General features: G+C 38.0%; 2 protein-coding genes across 3 annotated transcripts; both read left to right on the plus strand.

Moving 5' to 3' along the window:
• The first annotated feature begins 6,124 nt into the window (after positions 1-6,124).
• Positions 6,125-9,812, plus strand: nfil3-6 (nuclear factor, interleukin 3 regulated, member 6). Of its 2 annotated transcripts, none has more exons than XM_047801075.1 (2): positions 6,125-6,385; positions 7,579-9,812. In XM_047801075.1, the coding sequence occupies exon 2, from the start codon at positions 7,580-7,582 to the stop codon at positions 8,792-8,794; it is 1,215 nt and encodes a 404-aa protein (XP_047657031.1). In that variant the 5' UTR covers positions 6,125-6,385; position 7,579; the 3' UTR covers positions 8,795-9,812. The 2 variants fall into 2 exon arrangements, with proteins under 2 accessions (XP_047657031.1, XP_026997393.2); XM_027141592.2 differs by having other exon boundaries at positions 6,131-6,385; positions 7,498-9,812.
• A 3,106-nt stretch (positions 9,813-12,918) lies between these two features.
• nfil3-2 (nuclear factor, interleukin 3 regulated, member 2) lies at positions 12,919-21,833 on the plus strand. Its single transcript, XM_027141626.2, has 2 exons — positions 12,919-13,229; positions 17,740-21,833. The coding sequence occupies exon 2, from the start codon at positions 18,424-18,426 to the stop codon at positions 19,999-20,001; it is 1,578 nt and encodes a 525-aa protein (XP_026997427.1). The 5' UTR covers positions 12,919-13,229; positions 17,740-18,423; the 3' UTR covers positions 20,002-21,833.
• The last annotated feature ends 1,536 nt before the right edge of the window (positions 21,834-23,369 follow it).

Genomic DNA, 23,369 nt, shown 5'->3' on the forward strand with positions numbered 1-23,369 from the left:
TTCTGCTTACTCTTAAATTTAACCCTAATCTTGACCTCAGTAAGCAAAAGAAAACTTTACATTTAGTGCAAGGGTATTAGAAAAGACAGCAGTTTTCCTCCTGAGGACCAGTCATATGTCCGCACAAGGTCAGAATGGTCAGCTATTCTGATCCTTTTGGACGCTGCCAGGATATAAAAAATGTCCACACACACAGATCTCCTTATGCATGAACAACACAGATAATACCCTCTCCTGCCATAAGCCACCGATTAAGGAAGCTTGCCATGTGAGGACAAATCAGGACAGAAGACTGCTGTCAGATCCCGGCACATATCTGATGAAGTTTACATAATTCAAAGACTAAATGGATCTCACTTGCTATGCTTGCTTATTAAAACTTTGTTTATTAAAAAAAAAAAAAGACTCCTTAAATTAACTCTATTCTTTTAACTCTATTCAGATTTCGGTTACACAATTTAAGAATCTAATATTATAATCTGTGTGCAAAACCATGATCAGCATTACATGTCTGTTGAGCATGCAGTGTTTATTATATTAAAGCCTTAACATGAGCATAGGTTCATGTCTGAACACACTGTTCTACATCATCTCCAGCTCACACAATAATATCATTTACCTCTGCTTAACTACAGAACACTACGGTATCCATGAGTCAAAGCCTTAACAAAAACTTTGTTATATGAGAACATCAAATAAGATCCTCAACCTTTATTTGTTCGTGTCTCTCTTTTTTAATAAAGGATGCAGAGTAGCTCTAATCTTTTTTTAGAACTTCTCTGCTCAAAATCAGAAATGATTATTGTTGATGTCCCTTTTGAGTGCTTTATGATTATTTCATAATGCTCCATGAAACCAGTTCCTAGCAACTGGCAGCAGTTGCCGTAGCAACATGTTGACGTACTTTCAGATCCAGGAATAGAAAGATGAGGAAGGAAGAGGTGTCCTAGGTCTTATGTTCCTAACAGCTGCACACACTTTTTTTTCTTTCTTAATTGCCTGTGTGAGTCCACTCTAATCTATATGATTGCTCTGGTACTTAAAGAACTGATTATTTACAGAAGCATGCTTCTAGATGGGTGTGTGCACGTGTGTGTGTGTGTGTGTGTGTGTGTGTGTGTGTGTGTGTGTGTGTGTGTGTGTGTGTGTGTGTGTGTGTGTGTGTCTGTGTCTGTGTCTGTGCATTTAAAACATCTGAGGATCCTGCAGGCCGGACACTAGGTTCCTCTAAGTGAGTCATACACTATTTATATCTAGATACCTCTTCAAACTCTGTAAAGAAAGAAAGATATCTTTGCATATCCTCCAAATCAAACAAACTGAGGTTATAATTCCCAAAAAGTCTGGGAATCATTTATAATGCTTTAAACTGAGAGTCCAAGACCTTCACTAAACATTAATTCTTATATCTATAAAAGAAATGATGAAAATGGATTAACATGTACAGGTACTTCAAATATTTACTTAATACACATCAATTCTTCATTCGTTAAATTTTTTTAAAAGTATTGCGAGATGCTCTTTCCACATTAACTGAGGATCACATTAACTTACTGTACACATTTTACTTTGGCACGACACACAGCATATCCTCTTGAGAATAACATTGGGTTCGGCACATATGTTTATTATGCAGGCACAGAAGGTGAACGGAGAGAAAGAAAGACAGCCAGATGAGAAAGACATATGAAGAAAACAAAAAGCTGTACTGAGTGGCTAAGAATATAGGCTTAATAAAAGCATGTAGATATTGATGAGTGTGAAACAGAGTGAGTAAAGTAATACTGTAAAGGGGTTGTGAAAGCTTAGGGATGGTGAAAGAGAGCAGGAAGGCTTATAGGGATTATCTGTTTTCCCACATGAACTGGTAAACCCATGCTAGAGAGCAGATGGGGACAAACTCTATTCAGTCTGCTTTACCAGAGCAGAAGGCTGGGAAAAACATTCACAAGCAGGGTTAGAAAACAAAGCGTTAAAGGTGATCTGTTTAGGTGCTTGTTTATTTTGTCTGGCTTAGATTTGTATTTTGGATTAAATGTTGAGGTTCAAATGTTAATGAAAAAAATATTTTCATACAAAAACATCAGTAGATTTATTTTATTATATGTACATTAACACATAACACTTAACACATCCTGTCTTAGCATGCACCTTCTTTCTTAATGTACTGATGAGCAATTAACGTTAACATAAAACCATTAGTATACATAATAAAAAGCACTTCAGTGATCCTTCAGTTTAAATTGTTTTATTTTTGCACTTTTGAATTCAATTTTATTTGTCTTGCACTTTAACGATATAATGCCACAAAGCAGCGTTACTCCGTCTACTGAGGTGTCTGAGTGTGTTAATGTGCTTGAGAGTGAGGATTATCACAGTTAATACACGCACACACACGTTTGAATAACTTGCTATGACATCAGTACATATTTAGCCACTAACATACAGGTGAGACATGTCCGATAAATGAGACAATCTAAAACATAACACATCAAAACCAGAGCATCTTAAGAACAACATGAATTAGTACTCAGAATTTCAGAATTTCATTCTTCACATTTCACCTTTAATATATCACATGCAATTTTATATATATGCATGTAGTAGGCACACCATATAACACAATATCATGAAGTTGTGAGTCTTATCAAGTGTTACGTAAGACAAGTTGTGTTCGTACATGGCACAGCTTGTGCTGCTAAGATTAGGAAACTTGAGTTGTGAAATAAATGCAGGCATATCCGTTACTAAGTCAAGTGTGAGCTAATACAATGCTCTCATGTATCCAGTCCCTGTACAAGCACACCCAATGGCCTCAATAAATAAAGTAATGCACATATAATCATCAGTCACAAAATAATTAGAGCAGATTTAACTAATGTTATTCTAGCTTAGAAATATACTGATGGTTGAGATACCCTGAGACATTAAAGGTGCAGAAATTCTGACCTCTAACCTATAATACTATTAAGGTCTTGTGGCATAAACAAGATATGACATTATTGAAAATGAGATTGAATTCATATTTAAATTTATATGCATCTGAGCTCAAATGTGAATAATTTTATTAAAACACAAATTATTTTAATACTATGTGGGTTTTGTTTTGTTTATGGGTTTTTTTTTTCATAAAATGTTTTCAAATTAAAATTCATATTACGGCACTGGAGAAATTAGCAGCACTCGTCTAAAGTCTCTTCCTGTAACTTCTAAAGTCACTTGAGGCTTTTATAAAGAGCCACGACAAGTTTCATATCTAGAGAGTGCAACAGTTATTGCAAAATTTTATTTTCAGAGTTTTTTTTTTATTATTAACCAATTTTGATCTTCTTGAGCGAGACAATCATGTTCTAGTACATTCGTTTTAATTCGTCATATACAGCTGCATCTAGGCTAAAGAAATTCAAACTCAGTTTCATGCTAGTGTGCATCTACTGTGTTAACCTGTTTAGATTAGATTAGTGTCTTTCCATGAGAGGTCATTTCAAAATAATAGCCGAGAGACACTTACAGTATAGGAGCTTTACTATATCAGATTTTCAGTGGGTCAAATGTCTTTGTTAGAATTCTGTGCCTTTTTATTGCTTATCTTGAATCAAACTCTAGAGGTAGCCTTCCACACATTTCTAACAAAACTGAACTATTTGTAAATTCATCTTGATAGAAGTGTCGTAACTCAGTCAGGTTTCAGCACATCTTGCAGATGCTCCATCAGATTGTGATCTGGGGAATTTGGAGGCCAAGTCCTCATCTTTAAAGCTTTGAACCCGTTCCTGAACAATTTCTGTAGTGTGGCAGAGAGAATTATCCTGCTGAAAAGGCCACAACCATTGGACAATAACGTTTCAAAGAAGCATCCACATAAATGCTAGGACTCAAGGTTTACTATTACTTAAAACCACACTGCGTTCGGATAGTATGTGTTTTCAGCAATGGACATGGATCAGTATGGGCAATCTGACCAGTCTATGCTTTTGGTACTAATCACTGCATACAGGAAAACCATTATAAAAACATTATAGACCGGTTGTCTAACCATCACAATCTGACCTTGTTGAAAGTGTTTAGATCCTTATGCTTGCCTATTTGTCCTGCTTCCATCAGCACATCATGTTTGAGAACTGTCTGTTCACTTGATGTGTAATATATTACACCGGACTGGATGTGACAACCAACATGCATATTCAAAACATAATAACTCGTCATCCAAGAGAAATAATTGCACAGTGTACATTCTTTTTTCTGGAATATTATGGTTTTATTTTTTGGACTTCCTTTCCATTTGGTGAACAAAGAATATTTGATTTAAGTGATTTGACAGTCAAAGTGAAAACAGGAATCTAACCGCATGTTTTCCTACAATCATATTCATTCAATGTGCATTTTCCTAATTATATCACCTATAAAACCCGAAGATGTTACACAATAAAGCTAGTAGGGTCAAGGGTCTAAACTCATTTCTTTATATAAGTGTATAAATGGAATCTAATTACTGTATATGGCTTTTGCCATTATTCTTAATTACTGAGTGTGAAGGATGCTTGAGTTCAGAAAATGTATTTAAGAGCTCCTTTTAATGAGATGAAACACTTATTAATAAAGCTCTTTCAGAACACTTCAAACCAATGCAGCTTGTCTGTCTGTTTAAATAGACAAAAGACGGGAACATAATAGATCTGTGGACCTCCACAAGTCCAGTTCCTCATTAGGAAAAATTTCTGAGTTGAATTTCGGAGTTGAAGGTATAAAATTGAGCACAAAATAACTGCAAGGCATGAAAGGACTTTGTTTTTGTTTTGTTTTTTTCTGATTTGTGAACTAAGAAGGATCAATGGGGTCCACATATTTATCCACTTACGCTTATGTCATGACTGAGATGCTTGAATTTTGTCATGTTATCAAGGTCAAAAATGCATCATCTCTGAAGGTAGGCCCTTTTACAGCCAGAGGTACATTCTCAATGAACTCCAGATTATAACAGCGGGCAAAACAGATGCTTCTAAAAGTCACTAATTGCATTTCTGGAATCTTCCAAATGTTAAAAAAAAACAGTCAAGATAAAGTATGAAAACTTCTGAATATGTTTCTCACCACACACCTTATTTTTCACATCCGTGAATTGCTATTGAATTGTTCATCTTATAAAACAAAGGTGCTGTTACATTTTCTGAACTTCGTATACAATAATTAAGGATAATTGTGAAATTTATATACCTAGTTTCCATTCATGCAAATGAAGAAAAAATTTAATTTGAGTTTAGGCTTTATGACCCTGCAGGCTCTAATGTTATTTGTTTATTATATAACATATATTTTATTATTACTATTATTATTATTATTATTATTAGTAGTAGTAGTAGTAGTAGTAGTAGTAGTAGTAGTAGTAGTAGTAGTAGTAGTAGTAGCGGTAGTAATAGAAGTAAAAACATGTTCTAAAACAATGCAACAGGTTTGGGTCTTGTATGTGAATTATTTAGGAATACAGAACTATTTGAATGAATATGATGGTAGGAAAACATGTGGTTGGTTGTCTTGTTTTTCACTTTGACTGTCAGATCATTCAAATTAAAAAGGCTACCTGATTTTAACCAATGTAAATACCCAGAATAAAGCCCATAATATCCCAAAAACAAACAAACAAACAAACAAATAAAAACAACAATAATAACAATAACAACAACAACATCAGTAATAATAATAATAATAATAATAATAATAATAATAATAATAATAATACTGATGTTGTTATTGTTATTATTGTTATTATTCTTGTTTTTATTTTTTATCTATCTATCTATCTATCTATCTATCTATCTATCTATCTATCTATCTATCTATCTATCTATCTATCTATCTATCGATTTATTTATTTATTTATTTATTAAACATTGTTTTACACTTAATAACTGGCTTGAGAACTCCTAAGTCTGAGAATTTCTGTACTTCAAAGCTTCACTTCTTCGATGATGAATAATACAACCACAAGCTTAGACAAGAAGAAGAAACTCATATGAAAATATGTCCTTTAAAGAAAAACACACGCACACACACGAAATTGTTAATTCGTTTGTTCTTGCGAATCGAATCTCCGTGCTTACTTAAACGATTCGTTTAAAAAGGAACCGACTCATTGGAGAGCCGCTAGTTCAGGCAAGGATAGAGAGCGTCCTCGGCTGAACCCCATATGCAAAGCTACAAATAGGAGCTGCAGCGTTCAAACGGAGCACAAACGAACCGGGATAGGTTTCGGCACGTAGATGACATTCTCTAGCACTTTACACCAGATGACACATTTAACATCTTAAAGTCTGTAATCCACTGAAAATAGCTGCTTTCACTTGGACGCGATTTTCCTTTGGTCGGGACTCATGAGATCATTTTAAAGGTAAGGACACATATTAACAGACTGGACACTGATTTTGTTGTGTTTTTATTCCTGAACTTCAGCAGACAGCATCTGGCAATTTCCTAGAAAGCAAGTTTTGAATTATTGCCAGGAAAAAAACGCTTTTTATCTTACTATTGTTTTTTTTTCTCACCATAGACCCAAATAACGGTGTGTTAACCAAATAAATGAAGCATGTAATATATAACTGATACAAGTTCACCTTGTGTGTTGAAGCAGATCCATTAATTCTAATTCCCCGAACATGCTGATGATATTATGCCAAAAATACAGTATTATTTAGTGCAGGAATGTCATGTGACACTGAGATAGCGTTCTACCAAAAAAAAGAAAACCTCACAGATGTCTGGATTTAGACCATAATTCATTGTCTGCTGTTGTTTTTGTTTTACGGAATAAAAAAAAACTTTGCGTATCTTCAGTTATCTGTATTTTAATGCCACTTGGGACCAGATAATCAGTGGTTATGATAGGGATTATTATTATTATTATTATTATTATTATTATTGTTGTTGTTGTTGTTGTTGTTGTTGTTGTTGTTGTTATTATTATTATTATTATTATTATTATTATTATTATTATTATTATTATTATTATTATGTCTCTGTATTGCCTGAAAGCACTTCTAGTTATCGAGGTTTCAGCTGTAACCCAGTCACCGGGACACAATGTGTTCTGTGTAAAGATCAGCAGAATTCCTAGAAATCACTTTTCTGCGTTATCGCGTGACGTCATGCACTCGGTTCAACGTCCGGGCTGAATGATCTTTAGCTCTAAAATTCTAATTCTAACAGCTGAAGCGTAATAAATCTAGTGTCAGAATGTGCAGGAAAAAAACAATCTATCACTCTTCCAAACGGAACGAGAAATGATACGCTTAAAATTCTAAATCGAAGCGATAAATTATGTCTGTGCCTTTAAGAGGTAGCAAGCAAACAGTAAATATAGCCGAAGGTCTTTTGGCTCGATTACGGCATGTTGCACAAACGCCTTACTGGAAACAGCTTCTGAGTTACATAACATTGTGTTGTAATGGATCTTACGTAACGATTTAAAGCGAGTTTTTTGTTGTTTCTCTCTTTGGTCTCTAGGTGGAGCTGTTAAACAAACGAAGCTGAAGCTGACCTAAATTAAAAAAGGAAACTTGTGTGACTTGACACTTTTGTTCTCAGAATGTTTGAAGAGGGATCTCAAGAAATGAGAGAGCAGAGTGCGGGGGTGCTGCCGGCTGTGGAGGCTGTGAGCACGGGAATGCTAGGATTAGATGTGGCGACCAACAGCAACACAATGTCTTTCACAGAAGAGGCTGTCTCCATACTGTCGTCAAGCAGTCTGCTGGCTCGCTCGCTGTTAGGCCGCACATCAGCATTGAAACGCAAAGAGGTGAGCCCGAGTGGAAACACACTAAGGCGCAAGCGTGAGTTCATCCCCCAGGAGAAGAAGGATGAAGGGTACTGGGACAAGCGCAAGAAGAACAATGAAGCAGCCAAGCGCTCGCGGGAGAAGCGTCGGGTCAATGACATGGTGCTGGAGAACCGTGTACTTGGGCTGCTTGAGGAGAACGCCAGGCTCAGAGCAGAACTACTAGCACTTAAATATCGCTTTGGCTTGGTCAAAGAACCTTCAAATGCAGCCATTCTTCCACTAACCACCACAGCCCCGTGTGTTTCACAACCTGCCAACTCACATTATTACCTAGTCCGTGAAGATGGGCTTCACCCCAGTACTTCTATGGTGCCCCATCCAAATTCCACTCAGGCTGTATTCCACATTGGACGTGGTATCAGGGAGAATGGCAACATGTCAGAGGACTCAGGCTTCTCAACTCCTGGAGGTTCCAGTGTTGGAAGTCCTGTGTTTTTTGAGGACCGGCTGAGTGATCATGGCAAACTGTCTCCAAGCAGATCTGATGAGTTGGGCTGCGAATATCACCACTCTCCTGCCCCTGATATTGTTGTGGCACAGGTCCCAATAGGGCACACATCCATAGCGCATGGAAGTGTGGACTCAGTCGAAGGTATGAAGAGTCTCCCACATAAATTACGCTTCAAGTGTCCAGGCAGCAGCGAAAGTGAGAACCAAAGTGAAAGACGCAGTCCTCTGGAGCATACAGGAGCACGGGAAAACCCCAGAAATCATTTCGCATTTGGCATGAATGAAGGGGCTCGACTTTGGTCACAGCATGAAGGAGATGAATCTCGAAAAATGCTCCCTCATCATCACGGGGGCCCGATTGGTGGTTGCAGCAGTGGTCAGCCACATGGGAACCACAGTGAGGCATATTACAACGCTGAGAACAGCATGCTCAAATCTCAACTTAGTTCCCTTGGCGAAGAAGTGGCACAGCTCAAGAAGCTCTTCTCTGAGCAACTCTCCAAAATGAACTAAAGATCTTAAATTCTACATGTAATTGAATACAGGGAGCTTGGTCTTTCTAAGCCAGACCCAGCCATAAACAATAAATCATAAGGTTTTTATTCAGACCAGTGTTGAAACTAAATTTTAGGTCACTGTCATGACTAGTAGTAGCCAGTAGACTCCTATACTGTCCTTCAGTTCCTATAACTAGTTTTGTAACAGGAGGAGAAAATTAAAGAAGGTTGTGTGCTATGGATATACAGTATGGATGTCACTATACAGTATGTGCTGCAACTCCTTAAACCAGGGAGAAAAAAATTACCAGCAGGTTCTTAAGGCTTAAGGCACTTCAGTCACTCTACACAAGCATACATTACTGCTAGACTCCAGTGGGTCACCAAACCAAAGTGTATCATTGTTGTAACACAGCATTTCCATATAAATTGTCAGCTCTGCCGTTATATGTCAGATTTATGGATTTGAAAATGAATAGGAAATGAGTTTGGTGCTGACTGTGATTACAGGTTAAATATTCCATTATAGTTTGTCTTATAGTTTAACTTCATTATATGTATGTCATGCAGATTTGAAAAGGGAAGACATACATGTTTTTGCTGAGTATGCAAATACTAATGACCACTCCAAGCTTTTACTGAATGGAGAATATAATTAGGAAACAAAATAGGTCTGGAGTATTTTGTGGACAATTTTTAATAATAATATGAATAATAATATGAATAATAATAATAATAACAATAATAATAATAATAATAATAATAATAATAATAATAATAATAATAATAATATGTATCATGATAAAATGCTATATGCACAATATCATAGTATTGTAGCCCAACACATCACATAAATGCCTTTTCCTGCCTTTCCCCTTTATACTGCTTGTTACTGCCATTTGAGGTCAGGATTGTGTGTAACTAGTAAATAAAACACTGTAAAATGTGTATAATGGTGGTAAAAACCTGTGTTGCCTTGTGTATTTATGTGTGTGTTTTCAGTGTTTTTATATGTGAATAAATATTTGCCAACATATAGTTGTCTTCTTTGCAATCAAACTTGTTTATGTATAAATCTGATCTGATTCATAACATAATCTTGATTACTGATTACTGATGATTACTTCCTGCACAGTAGGTGGATATACAGTTAGGAACCACGATGGCATATATGTCACTGGATTACATATTAAAATAAGCAAATGATATCCGAAACTATTGAACTGGAGTGAAAAAGTACTCATGGAATTAGATTACTAGGATAATTGAACTAGAATAATCTCTCTCTCTCTCTCTCTCTCTCTCTCTCTCTCTCTCTCTCTCTCTCTCACTCTCTCTCTCTCTCTCTCTGTCTCTCTGTCTCTGTCTTTTAAAACGTTTAACTAAACTTTTCCTGGTGACTTTACGATCTATTTATTATATCACAAGTTCTCTAGCCCACTAGCTGGCTTTTAACTAGTAGTAGAAACATGTCTATAACTGACTGATGGAGCTCCTTACCCTAGTTTGGCATTCACACCTCCCTTACAGGACCCAACAAAACCCAGACATTCCTACATTTACACAATATTTTACTGGAAGCCACAGCAGCTGAGTAATTGCAATTATTCTTGGGAATTTTTGATTTAGGACCTAGACAGTTTGGAAATGAGTCACAGCTTGTCACAGTGTGTTGCCCAAAGAAATACCAGTAAACATCTTATTCATCTTAGCTTTACAATTGCTGTATAAAATGCTGTACAATGCCAAATATTCACAGCTAATTTCAGACTTTGACAGCTATACACCATGCAGCGATGCTTCTCCGTTATGTCTCATTACAATACATCCAAATAATTGTGATTTGCAGTCTGTAGCAAATCCCAAAATATATAACTATGAAGTCTATAGTAGCACTTCACACAATTCTTTACACACAAAGGGGCTGAAGAGTCAGACAAACTGATGGACTGTGTATAATATGAAACTGTTATTTCATAATCGGGATTAATTTAACTATATTCTTCATCCACAAGAGGGCAGCAATTACGTAATTCATTCATTATTCCTATTCCTAATGCAGTGCTTATGTGCAATTTTAAAGCCATTTTTTTAGTATATGAAATACTTCACATACTATGATTGTACATAACGCCTATAGAACTATAGAAGCAATTCAATTATAAACCCATTTTAGCTTATTCTAATAATTAGTTTCTGTATATAATCCTTAAAAAGAATCAATCGGCAAAATTCACCATTTTGTTCTAATACCATTTTCTTCTTTACACATTTTGTTTATTGAATTTATTCATTAATTTCAATGAGACATTGCGCATTGCTTCTTTAAAGTGTTCTTTAAATAGAAAGCATTCTTCACATTCTTATCAGTAGATCAGCATATAATTAGACAGCTTTACAAGAACACGTGAGCCACTAGACAAGCTTATGATTCTATCAAAGTACGTGGAAACTCCAATCTAAAACACGCAGACACGTGCACAATGGTGTCGAGCAATTGTTGGGGTTTTTTTTTTGTTTGTTTGTTTGTTTTTTTGTTAACTTCTTACATTTGGGGGTTACCCCTAGTTTCATGTAAAATTAGGTCATTCTGCAGTGCCTAGAATTACAGAATTATTGTAGGTGACAGTTGAGCTTAGGTAAAAGAGCTTGTTTTGCCTGCCATCATCCATACACACACAAACACACACACACACACACACACACACACACACACACACACACACACACACACACACACACACACACACACACACACACATACACAGACACATACATAAATACATACACACGCGCTCGCGCTATCCTGAGCCTCTTCGCTCCTCCGACCCCCTTCACCCTTTATGCAGCATGAGACGATGGCTGTTACTAGGCAGGCTTGGTGACAGTTACCATGGAAACCGCCTACCCACGAAGCTGGGTGGGGTAGGGTGGGGTACGGGGGGAGTGGGCGGGACCAATGAGAATTAAGGGGGAGAAAGAGAATTGGCAAGTTCAAGGCTATCGCAATGCCGTCATGAATGCCACCACTGACAGACAAAAGAACTGAAAGACCAGGAGTTGAGGATTAAAAAATTAAAAATGTGGTGTGTTGTTTTTTTTACATCTATATAACAATGTAGCGCTTTCAGCATTAAGCTGAGCTGATATGTGTATATATATATATATATATATATATATATATATATATATATATATATATATATATATATATATATATATATAAGATGCTATAATTATCTGACCCATGCAGATTAAAATAAATCCATCATCTTCGTATTGAGGTGTCACCAGACCGTCATCTGAGCTGCGACGCTTCTTATCTTTTATTTTCCTCCCAGACATTTGTGACTCACAACAGTGGATTTCTCTGCAGATGCAGATTTAATTGTTCCGTGTCTTGCTTAAAAAAATAATGGAGGTCTTGTTGGTGCTTGTTATATAATTATCTATTAAAACCCCATGGTGATTAAACTAGCTTCACCAGACAGACTCCAGACTGTTAAATACATCTTTTCACACGTTGCATTCACACACATAACCTTCATTTGCAAATAACACTCACCTATGAAAAAAAAATATGGTTTCCCAGACCAAACCACCTACTTTACCTTGCACGTAGTGGGTAACAGTACAGTCAGTCAAGCTCATGTGTGTACAGAAACTAAGCACAGAGCAGAGGTTGTTATTTGTGGCCATCCACTTCTTCCCCACGTTATTATGGCCATCTCTTGACTTGCAAAGGATGTGCACTGATCCCAGCTTTAATCTATGTGCATAAGTAGACAATCCATTTACAATTTGTAGTAACAACAGTAAGAAAAACATTGCGTATGCATTCACTATTTCCAGAACTTGAGAAAAGTTGAAATGGGTGTAGTGTCAGAGGGATTATAGCTCCCCTCCTGCAATCCTCTCATACCAAGCAGTTCTTTTTATATCGTCTCTGTGAGGGTTTGTTTCTAAAAATGTCTTCTGTTCTCTAGGTTTCAGGATCTCTCTGCGTCTCCCTCTGGTAACCTTATTATACGCATGGATCACGTCTGGCTACGTGCCTAGTCCCTCCCTGCTGTCTCTGCTGCTGCAACATGGTTCGAGGATGGACTGAGGGAGAGAGAGAGAGAGAGAGAGAGAGAGAGAGAGAGAGAGAGAGAGAGAGAGAGAGAGAGAGAGAGAGGGAGATGTTATGCAACTAGTTATGCAACTGTGACCTACTAACATATATTTCCAGCACAGCGAGGGAGGGAGGACATGAGTGCGCCTCAACAACACAACACGAGGAACCAAAATACGCGTCCCACTGAACGCGTGCCCGCATACGAGCAGAGCGCTGAACGAGAATCGTGACACTTTGCATGTCTTAGCAGTTTTTGCCTATCCGACCCGGCTATACATTGAACAGTGTCTGTGTTGTCGCGATTCGTTTTGGATACGTGTGTAAATCATCAAAGGTAAGCTTTTGGTGTTGGAATTTTTTTTTTCATCATTTAGCTCTAATTTTGGATCCATTGTGTAAATGCATGGCGCTCGGAGGGTCATCTGGAAGTCAGTAGCTGTTGTACCAGTAGCGGCGGCAACACAATAAACACGCGGGTCGGAATATTCGTATTGTGACGTAATATGTCTAACGTTATTGTTTAAAATGTCCCGTCTTCCATGTTTTTGCATCGAGGAGCACGTGCGCGCACGTAACAGAGTGGAATACTACAGGCTTTTGTTTCATGCTGTGTTCTTTAAAACGTGCGGTCAGTAAGCCAGCTATAAAGCTCATGGTCTGGGTGCATTTTTCTCAATGTCAAGGCGAGGCTTATAGACAAGTCTCTATATTCCAGTGCGGGATTGCTGCTAACAACACGAGCCTATAAACGAACTCATGAGACACTTAGACCACGCATTCAGTGCATATGTCTGTTGCTTGGGCTGTACTTAGGCTTCATGACTGATGTGCTTGGCATTTAGTTAATAGTAAATAGTTACAATTGCATTCTTAAAATGAAATTGTGGTAGAATTGACTTGGGTCTGATGCACCAGATCCAATGTGAAGCAGTTTCTGATTCCGGTTTAAGAACCTTAGGGATGATGACATGCTTCTGGCCGTCACCTGTAACCTGCCGTCCAGATTAAGGTTAATGCGGGTGTTAGTATCAGTCCGTTAACCCTTTCCTACCAGCCCGAGGGAAAGAATTAGCCTACACCCCTGTGCGTCCTTGTTTATGGCATTAGGACTGTTGACTTTGGCTGAAGGAGAAGTGACCGCCCGGAACTTTTGAACTAAACAGACAGGAACCAGACTTCAAAGCCATAACTAACTGAACTGCCAGTGTTTACTAACCGCAGTTTTTTTCCGCCAGATCATTTTATACTCTTACTATAACACACCACTGGACATACCTGCATGCGTTAAATGCGTTGTGTGACGTTGTGCGGTTAGATGAACAGCTTACAGAGTGTGTGCTTTGTGTCCAGACCTAGCCTAATAACCTACTTTCGCCAAGTTCAAGTGGATATCCGATTCCTGGTGTTTGGAATAAAACGGTAACATCATTGCAACATGTAGCTGATCAGTTTGCTTTACGCAGCAAGAAGGGCGCAGCGTTTCACAGCTGTGCGTAAAAACAACATACTGTAAGAACCATCTGGTGGTTTATTATTTTGTGCTACTTAGATGCTTAGTAGGATATTCCAGAGTCTGTGGTTGCGAACGTGGCTCTGATAAATGGACACAAAAACGGTGAATGTTGCATGTGACCGTGACAGTCAACCCCATTTTTCATCACTATACCACACTGTACTCATGCTGTTCCTGCAATTCGTTTACTCTACACACTACACTTGATGCATTTGCAGTATCAGGACTAAACATATGGGGACGATTCTCCAGTTTTGAATGAATTAAATGGCCTGAGTCGGACAAAAGATGATGCAATCGGCGGAAACACCCGTGATGCATGGGCTGTGTGTGTGTGTGTGTGTGTGTGTGTGTGTGTGTGTGTGTGTGTGTGTGTGTGTGTGTGTGTGTGTGTGTGTGTGTGTGTGCGCGCGCGCGCGCGCGCGCTAATTGTGAATGTAGGTCATGTTTGTCAAAGGGAGGGAACGTGTCCTACAGCAGAGGAAACCAGAATAAGGACTCCTCCATGTGCCGAAATGCTCATCGTCATAACAAAGGAGACACACACAACGGGAAAAGGGCGCGTCCTTGTATACTATCATAAGTATTATTTTGCATCAATTTGTTGTTATACTTTCATTAATAATTGAAAGTAATACACTTATTAGCAGTGTGCACTTGACCTAATGTGTAGCCTACAGTGGCCTACAGTAGGTTCAGCCGTGGACCAGTGAGTTTGGGAACAGCTTCTGCCGAATCAATCCTTTTGACAGCAGATAATTAAATAGGTATACGTTAAAAATTTGTTTGTGAAATTTTACAAATCAGCCTGAGTAAGTGTACCGACCCCAAGCAAATTTGCATGGATTTTGATGAAAGTATATTTGCATAGGAAATATCTCAGAAAGGCAAAAAACAGCAATGTATTCACTTTCTGATCAAATCAAACACTAACCACCAAATAAAGACTGCAATTTTTTTTTTTTCACAAATCAGCCGAATTTATTTGAGCTTGATTTTCCCTCCTGTGTGGCCAGTTTTGTGAGTCAGTAAATAAAAAGGCAAAATATAATATTGATTTATTTAAAATGGGAAAATGTAATGTAAATAACAATGCATTTCTTGGATCTCCATAAATCCCAAATCCTTTTATCTGAAAACAGCAGTTTTTTTTAGAGAAGATGAGATCAGCCACAGACTTTAAGCCCCCACACCACATGACAATTATAATTTGACCCATGGGGTCAACAGCTTGTCCATTGCTATTTCCATTACTTTAAAGAAACCCCAAAGCAACACGTGCGTGGCAGTTTCCATGCCTCGCCCCAACCTTTGACTACAGCAGTGTCTCTTCACTGTGTCTGTTAGACACTGAACATAAAACAAAAGTAAACATAATATTGTTGTCAGAGGTGATCACCACATCATTAATACAATTTATCTGTTATTTACCCCACAAATTATCAAGAAGCACAAGATCCTTTGTCTCACTATAAATGGTGTGTGATCCTTAATTTAATCTGCATCTAACCTGGTTTAAAAGTGGCATATTGTTAAGTAGTTGCTTGCAATAATCATAGTATTAGCGATAAAAAATTGGGTTAGATAGCTACAGTATTTATTTATTTACACTATTTTTTAGAATTTATTTATCGCAATGTTTCCAAACGTAATGTATTATCATTCAGTCTGCTTCAGAGATAGTGAGGTGGCCCTTTGTTAGCACTGCCAGTATTCAAGACTTGTCTCTGACTGCAATCATCTATGAACCGTTATTTTTCCCCTCCCTTTTTTCCTCTTTGTCTGCCTCGTTCTTAGTCTCAGTCTCCCTCAATCTTTTGCTCACATCCCTCTATTTTTAGCTAAATATCTGACCCCTCCCTCCCGTTTCCTAGCTCCAGCTCTTGCTGAAGCATTCCTGACCTATATTTGAGCACAGCCTTGTCTCACATGCTGCCCACTTTCTGGGTTAGTGGGCCAGCAAAGAAGAAAGTCTCTGTTTCTTTAACCCTTAGTTATGTGCTTCGAGGGCTCTAAACTCTGAATATTAGATTAGCCAGTGCATTATCCTTGTGAGGCATCTATCTATTTAACCCAATTGCCCCTGAACTCTAGTGATCTTTAACATATTTATAAAAGTTAACAGAAAATTCCAAAATTAGTCTTAACTTGAAAGATTTTGGACTTAAATTCATTTGCTACTGTAAAAATCCTTTCACGGATGAAAATGTCTTGCCAGATGAGACAAGATTTGTAAACTTTGAGCAGCTTGAATGTATTTCTATCATATTCTGAGAAGACATTAGCCAAAATCTCTTGCTGTCCTTATGTTATGTTTGTCTGGCCAGGTCGACTTTACCTCCCTAGTGTATTCGTATGTTCACAAAACATTCCTTAGTCACACTTTTCCAAATACAGGCTTCGGGCTTGTCTATGCTTTTCAACTGACCATCAGTGAGATTCTTGCCTGTTCATTGTTAAACAAATACACCTTTCCCTTCATTAGCTGCCATCTGATAGCAATTTAGTGATTTATCCCCAGAAAATAACCACAATCAGCCTGCCCGGTTTTTGTTTTTCCTGCCTGGCTGTTTTAGAATCTATTCCTTGACCCATACATACGTAGGAAACACATTACTGATCTGTTGACCAGATTATTCCGGCTATGCGTCCAAAGGAGTGAAGCAGTAACATGGTAATGTTTCAAAAAGCATTTACTTCAGCCTTGCTTTGATTTCCCCACACTCAGTGATGTAATACAGGCTAGTGTTTCAGAATGTAAAAACAAATCATGTGCTCATTGCTAATGCTTGCCAGACATGCAGTTATGGTCACAGCTCTCAATCCTGTAGGGGAATTTTGCTGTTTAATGCTGTAAGCATTTACAGTTGGTGAGTCAAACTAATGGAATTAAGGGATGTCAAGTTGTAGGAATTAAAATGGCGTTAGTAAGACAACATTGTCTATTTTTTATTATTATTCAAACATTTCTTTTGTTAGCGCTACCTCATAATAGGCATAATTTAGGCAGAGAACAGAGGTCATGGGTCACAGACAGAGGAGATCAATAGCAAGGCTAAAAGGTCAGACGGTGGTTGGACTGCAGAACAGACAATTGAGCGTTGCCATAGGTGACTGTCCAACTAAAGCCAGACATGCTAAGCACAGGATTAGGTGAGGATCTCCCAATAACAAATACATACCCAACTCCTTAAATTTTCTAGATGTACTGGGAGGGATAGAGATATTTTTTTACTGAAAAAGAAGCAAAAAAAAAACATGTTGAAGAATGAGAGCTTGTGTTCTTCTCAGAGGGATTAACAGATATATGTTTTTGCTTTTGTGTCCACAGGCTTCTAGCACATAGCCATCTGGAGGCTCAGATAGAGGTTGCACCCCTCCCCACTGTCTGACAAGCTGAGACAGACTGAGTGACCTACATCCTGCAATACGCCTCGAGCACTGGATTCTGACTGCCAGCTTATTAACATAGCCTTTTTGAATAGCGAGTGGAAAAAAACCCTGAAATTACACAAAAAAGGACAGGTCACAGTGGCCCTAAGCGAATAGTTACACATTCTTGAGACTTCAAGAATTTCCTACGTTTTCTGCCCTGTTTACCCTATTGGCTATTGGAGTGACTACTTTGGGAGTGCATTAGATGATCAACACTAGTTAAATGCAGGAACGTGTCACAGAGGCTCAACTATTTTTGATCTTTTTAGCCAATCTGGGCACTTAACAAATATTATTATTATTATTATTATTATTATTATTATTATTATTATTATTATTATTATTATTATTATAGGAACTTCAGCAAAATCAATGAGTTTGACCCCAACTGCAGCTAAAATACCTCATAAAATATTTGCTGATCCGGCTACTTAGTCCAACATTCAAGACTACTAAAAGGAGGGAGACCTTGCAGCCATTTTGATAACCACCTTTCCCCTCCACCCCATCCCTTATATTCCCATCATTTACCATTTTTGTGGTAGCAAGAAGATTCCAAGCTGGATTTCTTTAAAAAATAATGGAAAGCGTAAACTCACCTAGCCCAGCAAAGTCCAGTGTAGGCAAAACCATAGAGAATAAAGAAACTTTCTCAGGCTATAACAGCTCTCTTCCTTCACCCAAGAACAACCCTCGTTCTGTCCGCCTTTTAAAAGCCAAGCCAAACATGACCTGCCGGCGCAAGCGTGAGTTTATCTCTGATGAGAAGAAAGATGCCTCCTACTGGGAGAAACGGCGCAAAAACAACGAAGCAGCTAAGCGCTCCCGTGAAAAACGGAGACTCAATGACATGGTTTTAGAGAATAGAGTTATTGCACTGAATGATGAGAATGTACGTCTAAAAACTGAACTTCTGCAGCTGAAACTCAGATTTGGCCTCATCAGTGCAGCCTCCTACATGGAGAAGAGCCAGCAAATTGGAGGAGCAATGAATGGAACTTCTACATGTTCTTCTTCTTCTTCTAGTCATTTTTACCCTAATGGCTATTCCAGTGGCTCCCAAGTGATGAACTCTGATTCTTCAGAGGCCGAGCAGTCTGTCCGGGGTGAGGGACTTTCCCAGTTAGTTAAGTACTCTCCTCGAGGTTCCCTGTCAGATATGTCTGATGGTTCTTCCCGCGACAGTCCAGAGCCGATGAACTATGACATCAAGCAGGAAGGGCCAGGTTTAGATTTGGACATTGCAAACAGCACGACCACGCCAATTATGTTTAACATTCGTCGTGAGTTGTCCACTCCACATCACCAACACACCTTTCAATCAGAATATCACAGCCACCATCAACAGCGACAACACCAAGAGACTGTAGTCAATACTGCGGCACCTCCTGTGCAGACTGCTCAAAGAAGCGTGATTCTGTATCGCTCTAGCAGTGTCTCATATCCTGTCGAAAGTTCAAGACCTCAGGAAATCACTCAACAGAAACTGCCACAGATCCTAATCCAACCTTCAGAGGGATCTACTAAAAGCACTGAAAGCCTATCAGAGGCAACCAGTCAGCATGAAAGTAAGACTTTAGAAACTCTGCCTTATGAATTCTCAGATGGAGAAGCAGCAATGAAACAAGCATACAGGGCCCAGCATCAGCAGCTTGTGGCTGGTTGTCAGAAGGCTGAGACTATGGCACCAGACCTTTGCAGACAAGGAGGTGAAGAGCTATACCAATATGACAGCCAGCCGGATGAGGAGCCTCCAGTATTGAGTTACGAAGGAGGTCCCAGGAAAGAAGGATACTATCAGGGTCACTCAGGAAAGGACACCTGCTTAAGTGAAGGTGATCCCCGCAATTCTGACAAAGATGCATCAACTGATGATGAGTGCCCATCTTCATTCTGTTCTGAAACTGGAAGTTATCACCAGCAATCCCCTTTGGCTGGAGGACCAAATTCCTCCCCACAAAGCCAAAGCAGAGACAGTCAAGCAGAGGTCAAAGGTACAGCACTACCGCACAAACTACGCCTTAAGCACAGATCCCTGAGTAATGCTGGGTCAGCAACTCAAGAATCACCAACTACACCACCAGCACATGTGCATCCATTACCTCAGCATCCTTACCTGGCTTTGCCACAGTCCAATCAGCAACTTCAGGTTGGTTGAGAAAGCGAGAGCCAGGGGTTAAGGGCCAACCAACCCTAGAGTTCTGCAAGCAGGCCACTTCAACAGGGGAAAGACGGATGGATTATGGAAAAAAAAAATCATGGTGTATGCAATAGAATGAGTAAGAGGGAAGACTAAGTATAAAGGACACTATTGGACCCACTGTGGTAGTATGCTAACAGACATATCCTTAAACTCTTCCCACCTGGAATTGGTGTGCTTTGGGAGCAGAGACTTAGACATAGAAATGTTGGCTTCAAAAGCAGACATAGCTTCTGGGTAAACTGTATTATACTGTAAAGACTGCTTTGTTTCTGTATCTCATCCCATAATTACAAAAGCACTTGTGCAGCAAATGAGAGGAGTGAACGAACTATTCACATTTTCCCAATCACAATTTGTTATAACATGATGTCAAGGTAACAGCAAACATGGCAATAGCAACCACGTGTGAGGCATTCTATCCTGCTCACTAACTATAAATACTTACTGGTTTGTGTCCATTTTCATACCAAATCAGAGGTTGCTGTTTACCACAAAACATATCAAAACATCTGAGCATTCTGGGATTATTCCCTTGACCAAAGAAAGACAATAGCTTTACATTTCATACCTCTGCCATATATCTATTTCATTTTTCCAATTCCTATTCCTATCAACATATTCACAATCCCAGACACCACTTTCTCGTTCAAGCACTTGGTTTGTATATTACTGTGATATAATTATTATATATAAATATATATTTTAAGAATAAAATCCAGTTTTGTTTTGGTTTTTTTTTTTTTTTTTTTTTTTTTTTTAAAAATTAAAAAAATAAATAAAAAAATACAAGGGCAAAAAGGATTTTGATGACTCACTAATTTGTCAAAAATACTGTATAGTATCATTGTGTTTACTGTTCAGGTGTCATTTAAGTACCCTTTTTTACTGTTTAATTGTTATTTGAAAAGTTCTCAGTAAAGCAAATCAAAATGCCCCAAATTGTTTAAACAAAAATCAAAGCTGAGGTATGTGTAATGTCATAAATTAAAAAAACAAATAATTCAATTACAACAATTACATAAGACTTGAAATAAATCAATTGTAACCAACAAAAATGTTTCAAAAGGTCTAACCTTTTATAAATAAATAGGTAACTGAGTTAGATCAGTAAAAATGCTGCTGTTTGCAGCCATGATTTTATGTTCTGCCCTTCAACCTTTACTTAAGCCATTCAGCTCACAGATGTTCACAGAATCTCTAAGTCTGTTATAAACACAGCCCTACATATTTCCATGTACATGTCAGAGTCTATACTCGTACTAAGGACAGGAACAATCTAACTTATTTTAATGATATTTTTTATGACAATTTTTTTAATGTGCCTCATTTAGACACACTGTCTTTTGTTTTTCATTTTTAAGTCAAGTCGACATGTCATGTCTGGCATACAGCACTTATTAATGTATAAATGTAAAGTTTCTTCTACCCTGAATGACACTGTATTCTGTGCTTTTTTTTAATTATGTGTGATTTTTGAGAAAAGTGTTGTCCTGTTTTCATGTATTTAAACTGCCCTCCGTCATCTTCACCCCTTCCCCGCCTTTCAAAGCCTTTTCCCTCATTCAATCTATGTGTATTAAATTCAGTGATCTTTGTGTTTTCTGTTCATAATTTCATGAAAAAGAAACAAAGGTTCAACAAGACTTGTGTTATGGAGTGACACTGTTGTCACACTTTCTGTTTTGAAATGGATTCACAATGTTACAACACTAATATCCGTCAAAAAGTCAATGGGTACATTTGAAAAAGTGAAAGAAAAAGAACACAATAAAAAGATGTTGCTTTTATGAGAGTTGATCCGTTCTTCAGTTTCTTTTTACTATGATTTATAACTTTGCTCCATTTATGTAAAAAACAAATAATGTAACACATCTACTGATGCAAACAAGAGTGTTAAAAATATCTTCAACAACATTCCAGCATTTCAGACCTGTTTCTAATTAGACGGAATGTGCCCTTGATTTCAGCAAACAACTAAGCAGTGGATGAATGTGGCTAAACTACCACAGGGCAGCATTCCTCATCAGAAAAAGCATTATGGCAGATAAAGCTTTAAGCAGATGCTAAAGCCCTGAGTCAGGTTAGCTCAGAGAGACCTGACACACTGACACACTTTGTCTCAGACCTACTTATGCATGTTCACTTCCCTGATGTAACACTGCCCCACTTACCCAGCTTAGTTACTCAGCCTACTGCTAAACCTAGCTGGGCATCAGAATGGAAAACACACACACACACACAATCACACACACACACACACACACACACACACACACACACACACACACACAATCACACACACACACACACACACACACACACACACACACACACACACACACACACACACACACACACACATAAAAATACTTGCATATTCAGTTCATGGATGTCCTTGGAAAAGAAAAACATGAGTTTCAAAAACAAAATCAAACAACACACTATAACAATTTACTTCAAAGAGGAAAAAATAAAGCACAGGATTAGATTGTATCAGCATGAATCATAGCCTCTTCTTTTCCTTTTGTCACATTTCTGTAATTTTTTACAGCAATGTGTCTCTATAGAAACCAGTGCTGTAGAATCAGTAACATATACTGAGCACATTTATACAAATGTGTCGTTAAGGACTTGTGCAGCTAGTACAGTTATTGTCTGAGACATGCGAATATATACAGTATTTTTAATTAACACACACCTTCTGAATAATCATATGTAAAGATTCTATGTGGTGTTTGTAGCTAAGCACCTGTCTTGTTAAAGTTTACAGCTAAGTTAATTATACCGTATATTTTAATGTAGTCAGTGGAATTGTATAGTAGATTTACAATAAGGTCATTTGAGACAGCATAAATATTTACACAGTACACAGTTTAAATATTTGTACATGTTTTATACTAATTTACAGAGTATTATACTTGGTTGTGTACAGTATTTAATTGTAGAAATTACAAAAATTATTGACAGTCTATTCAGCAATCAGGGAAACTGGTGAAGGACATCAGACCAGTTAAGTACCATCAGCTATGATGGCCTGGAAACTAAAAAGTCTAAGATCCAGTTGCCTGGCTTTAGATGTCATGTTTTGCAAAGGTCTTACCAACAGGTGCATAAAAAAAGCCACGACTGTCCAGGATACATACAACCACTGGGAATATTATGCAAACTGGGCTAAAAAAGAAGGACAGACATGCCTAAAAGCAGACAGGACAAGTCTGGAACTGAAATAAGTCTGGGAGTGAGGGACAGAGATGGAGAAAGAGATCTCCCACTGTGACATACAGCTTTTCTTTAACTGTTTATTGCTGCATTTAAAAGAAGAT

This window comes from Tachysurus fulvidraco, chromosome 15 (genome assembly GCF_022655615.1).
Source record: "Tachysurus fulvidraco isolate hzauxx_2018 chromosome 15, HZAU_PFXX_2.0, whole genome shotgun sequence".
NCBI lineage: Eukaryota > Metazoa > Chordata > Actinopteri > Siluriformes > Bagridae > Tachysurus > Tachysurus fulvidraco.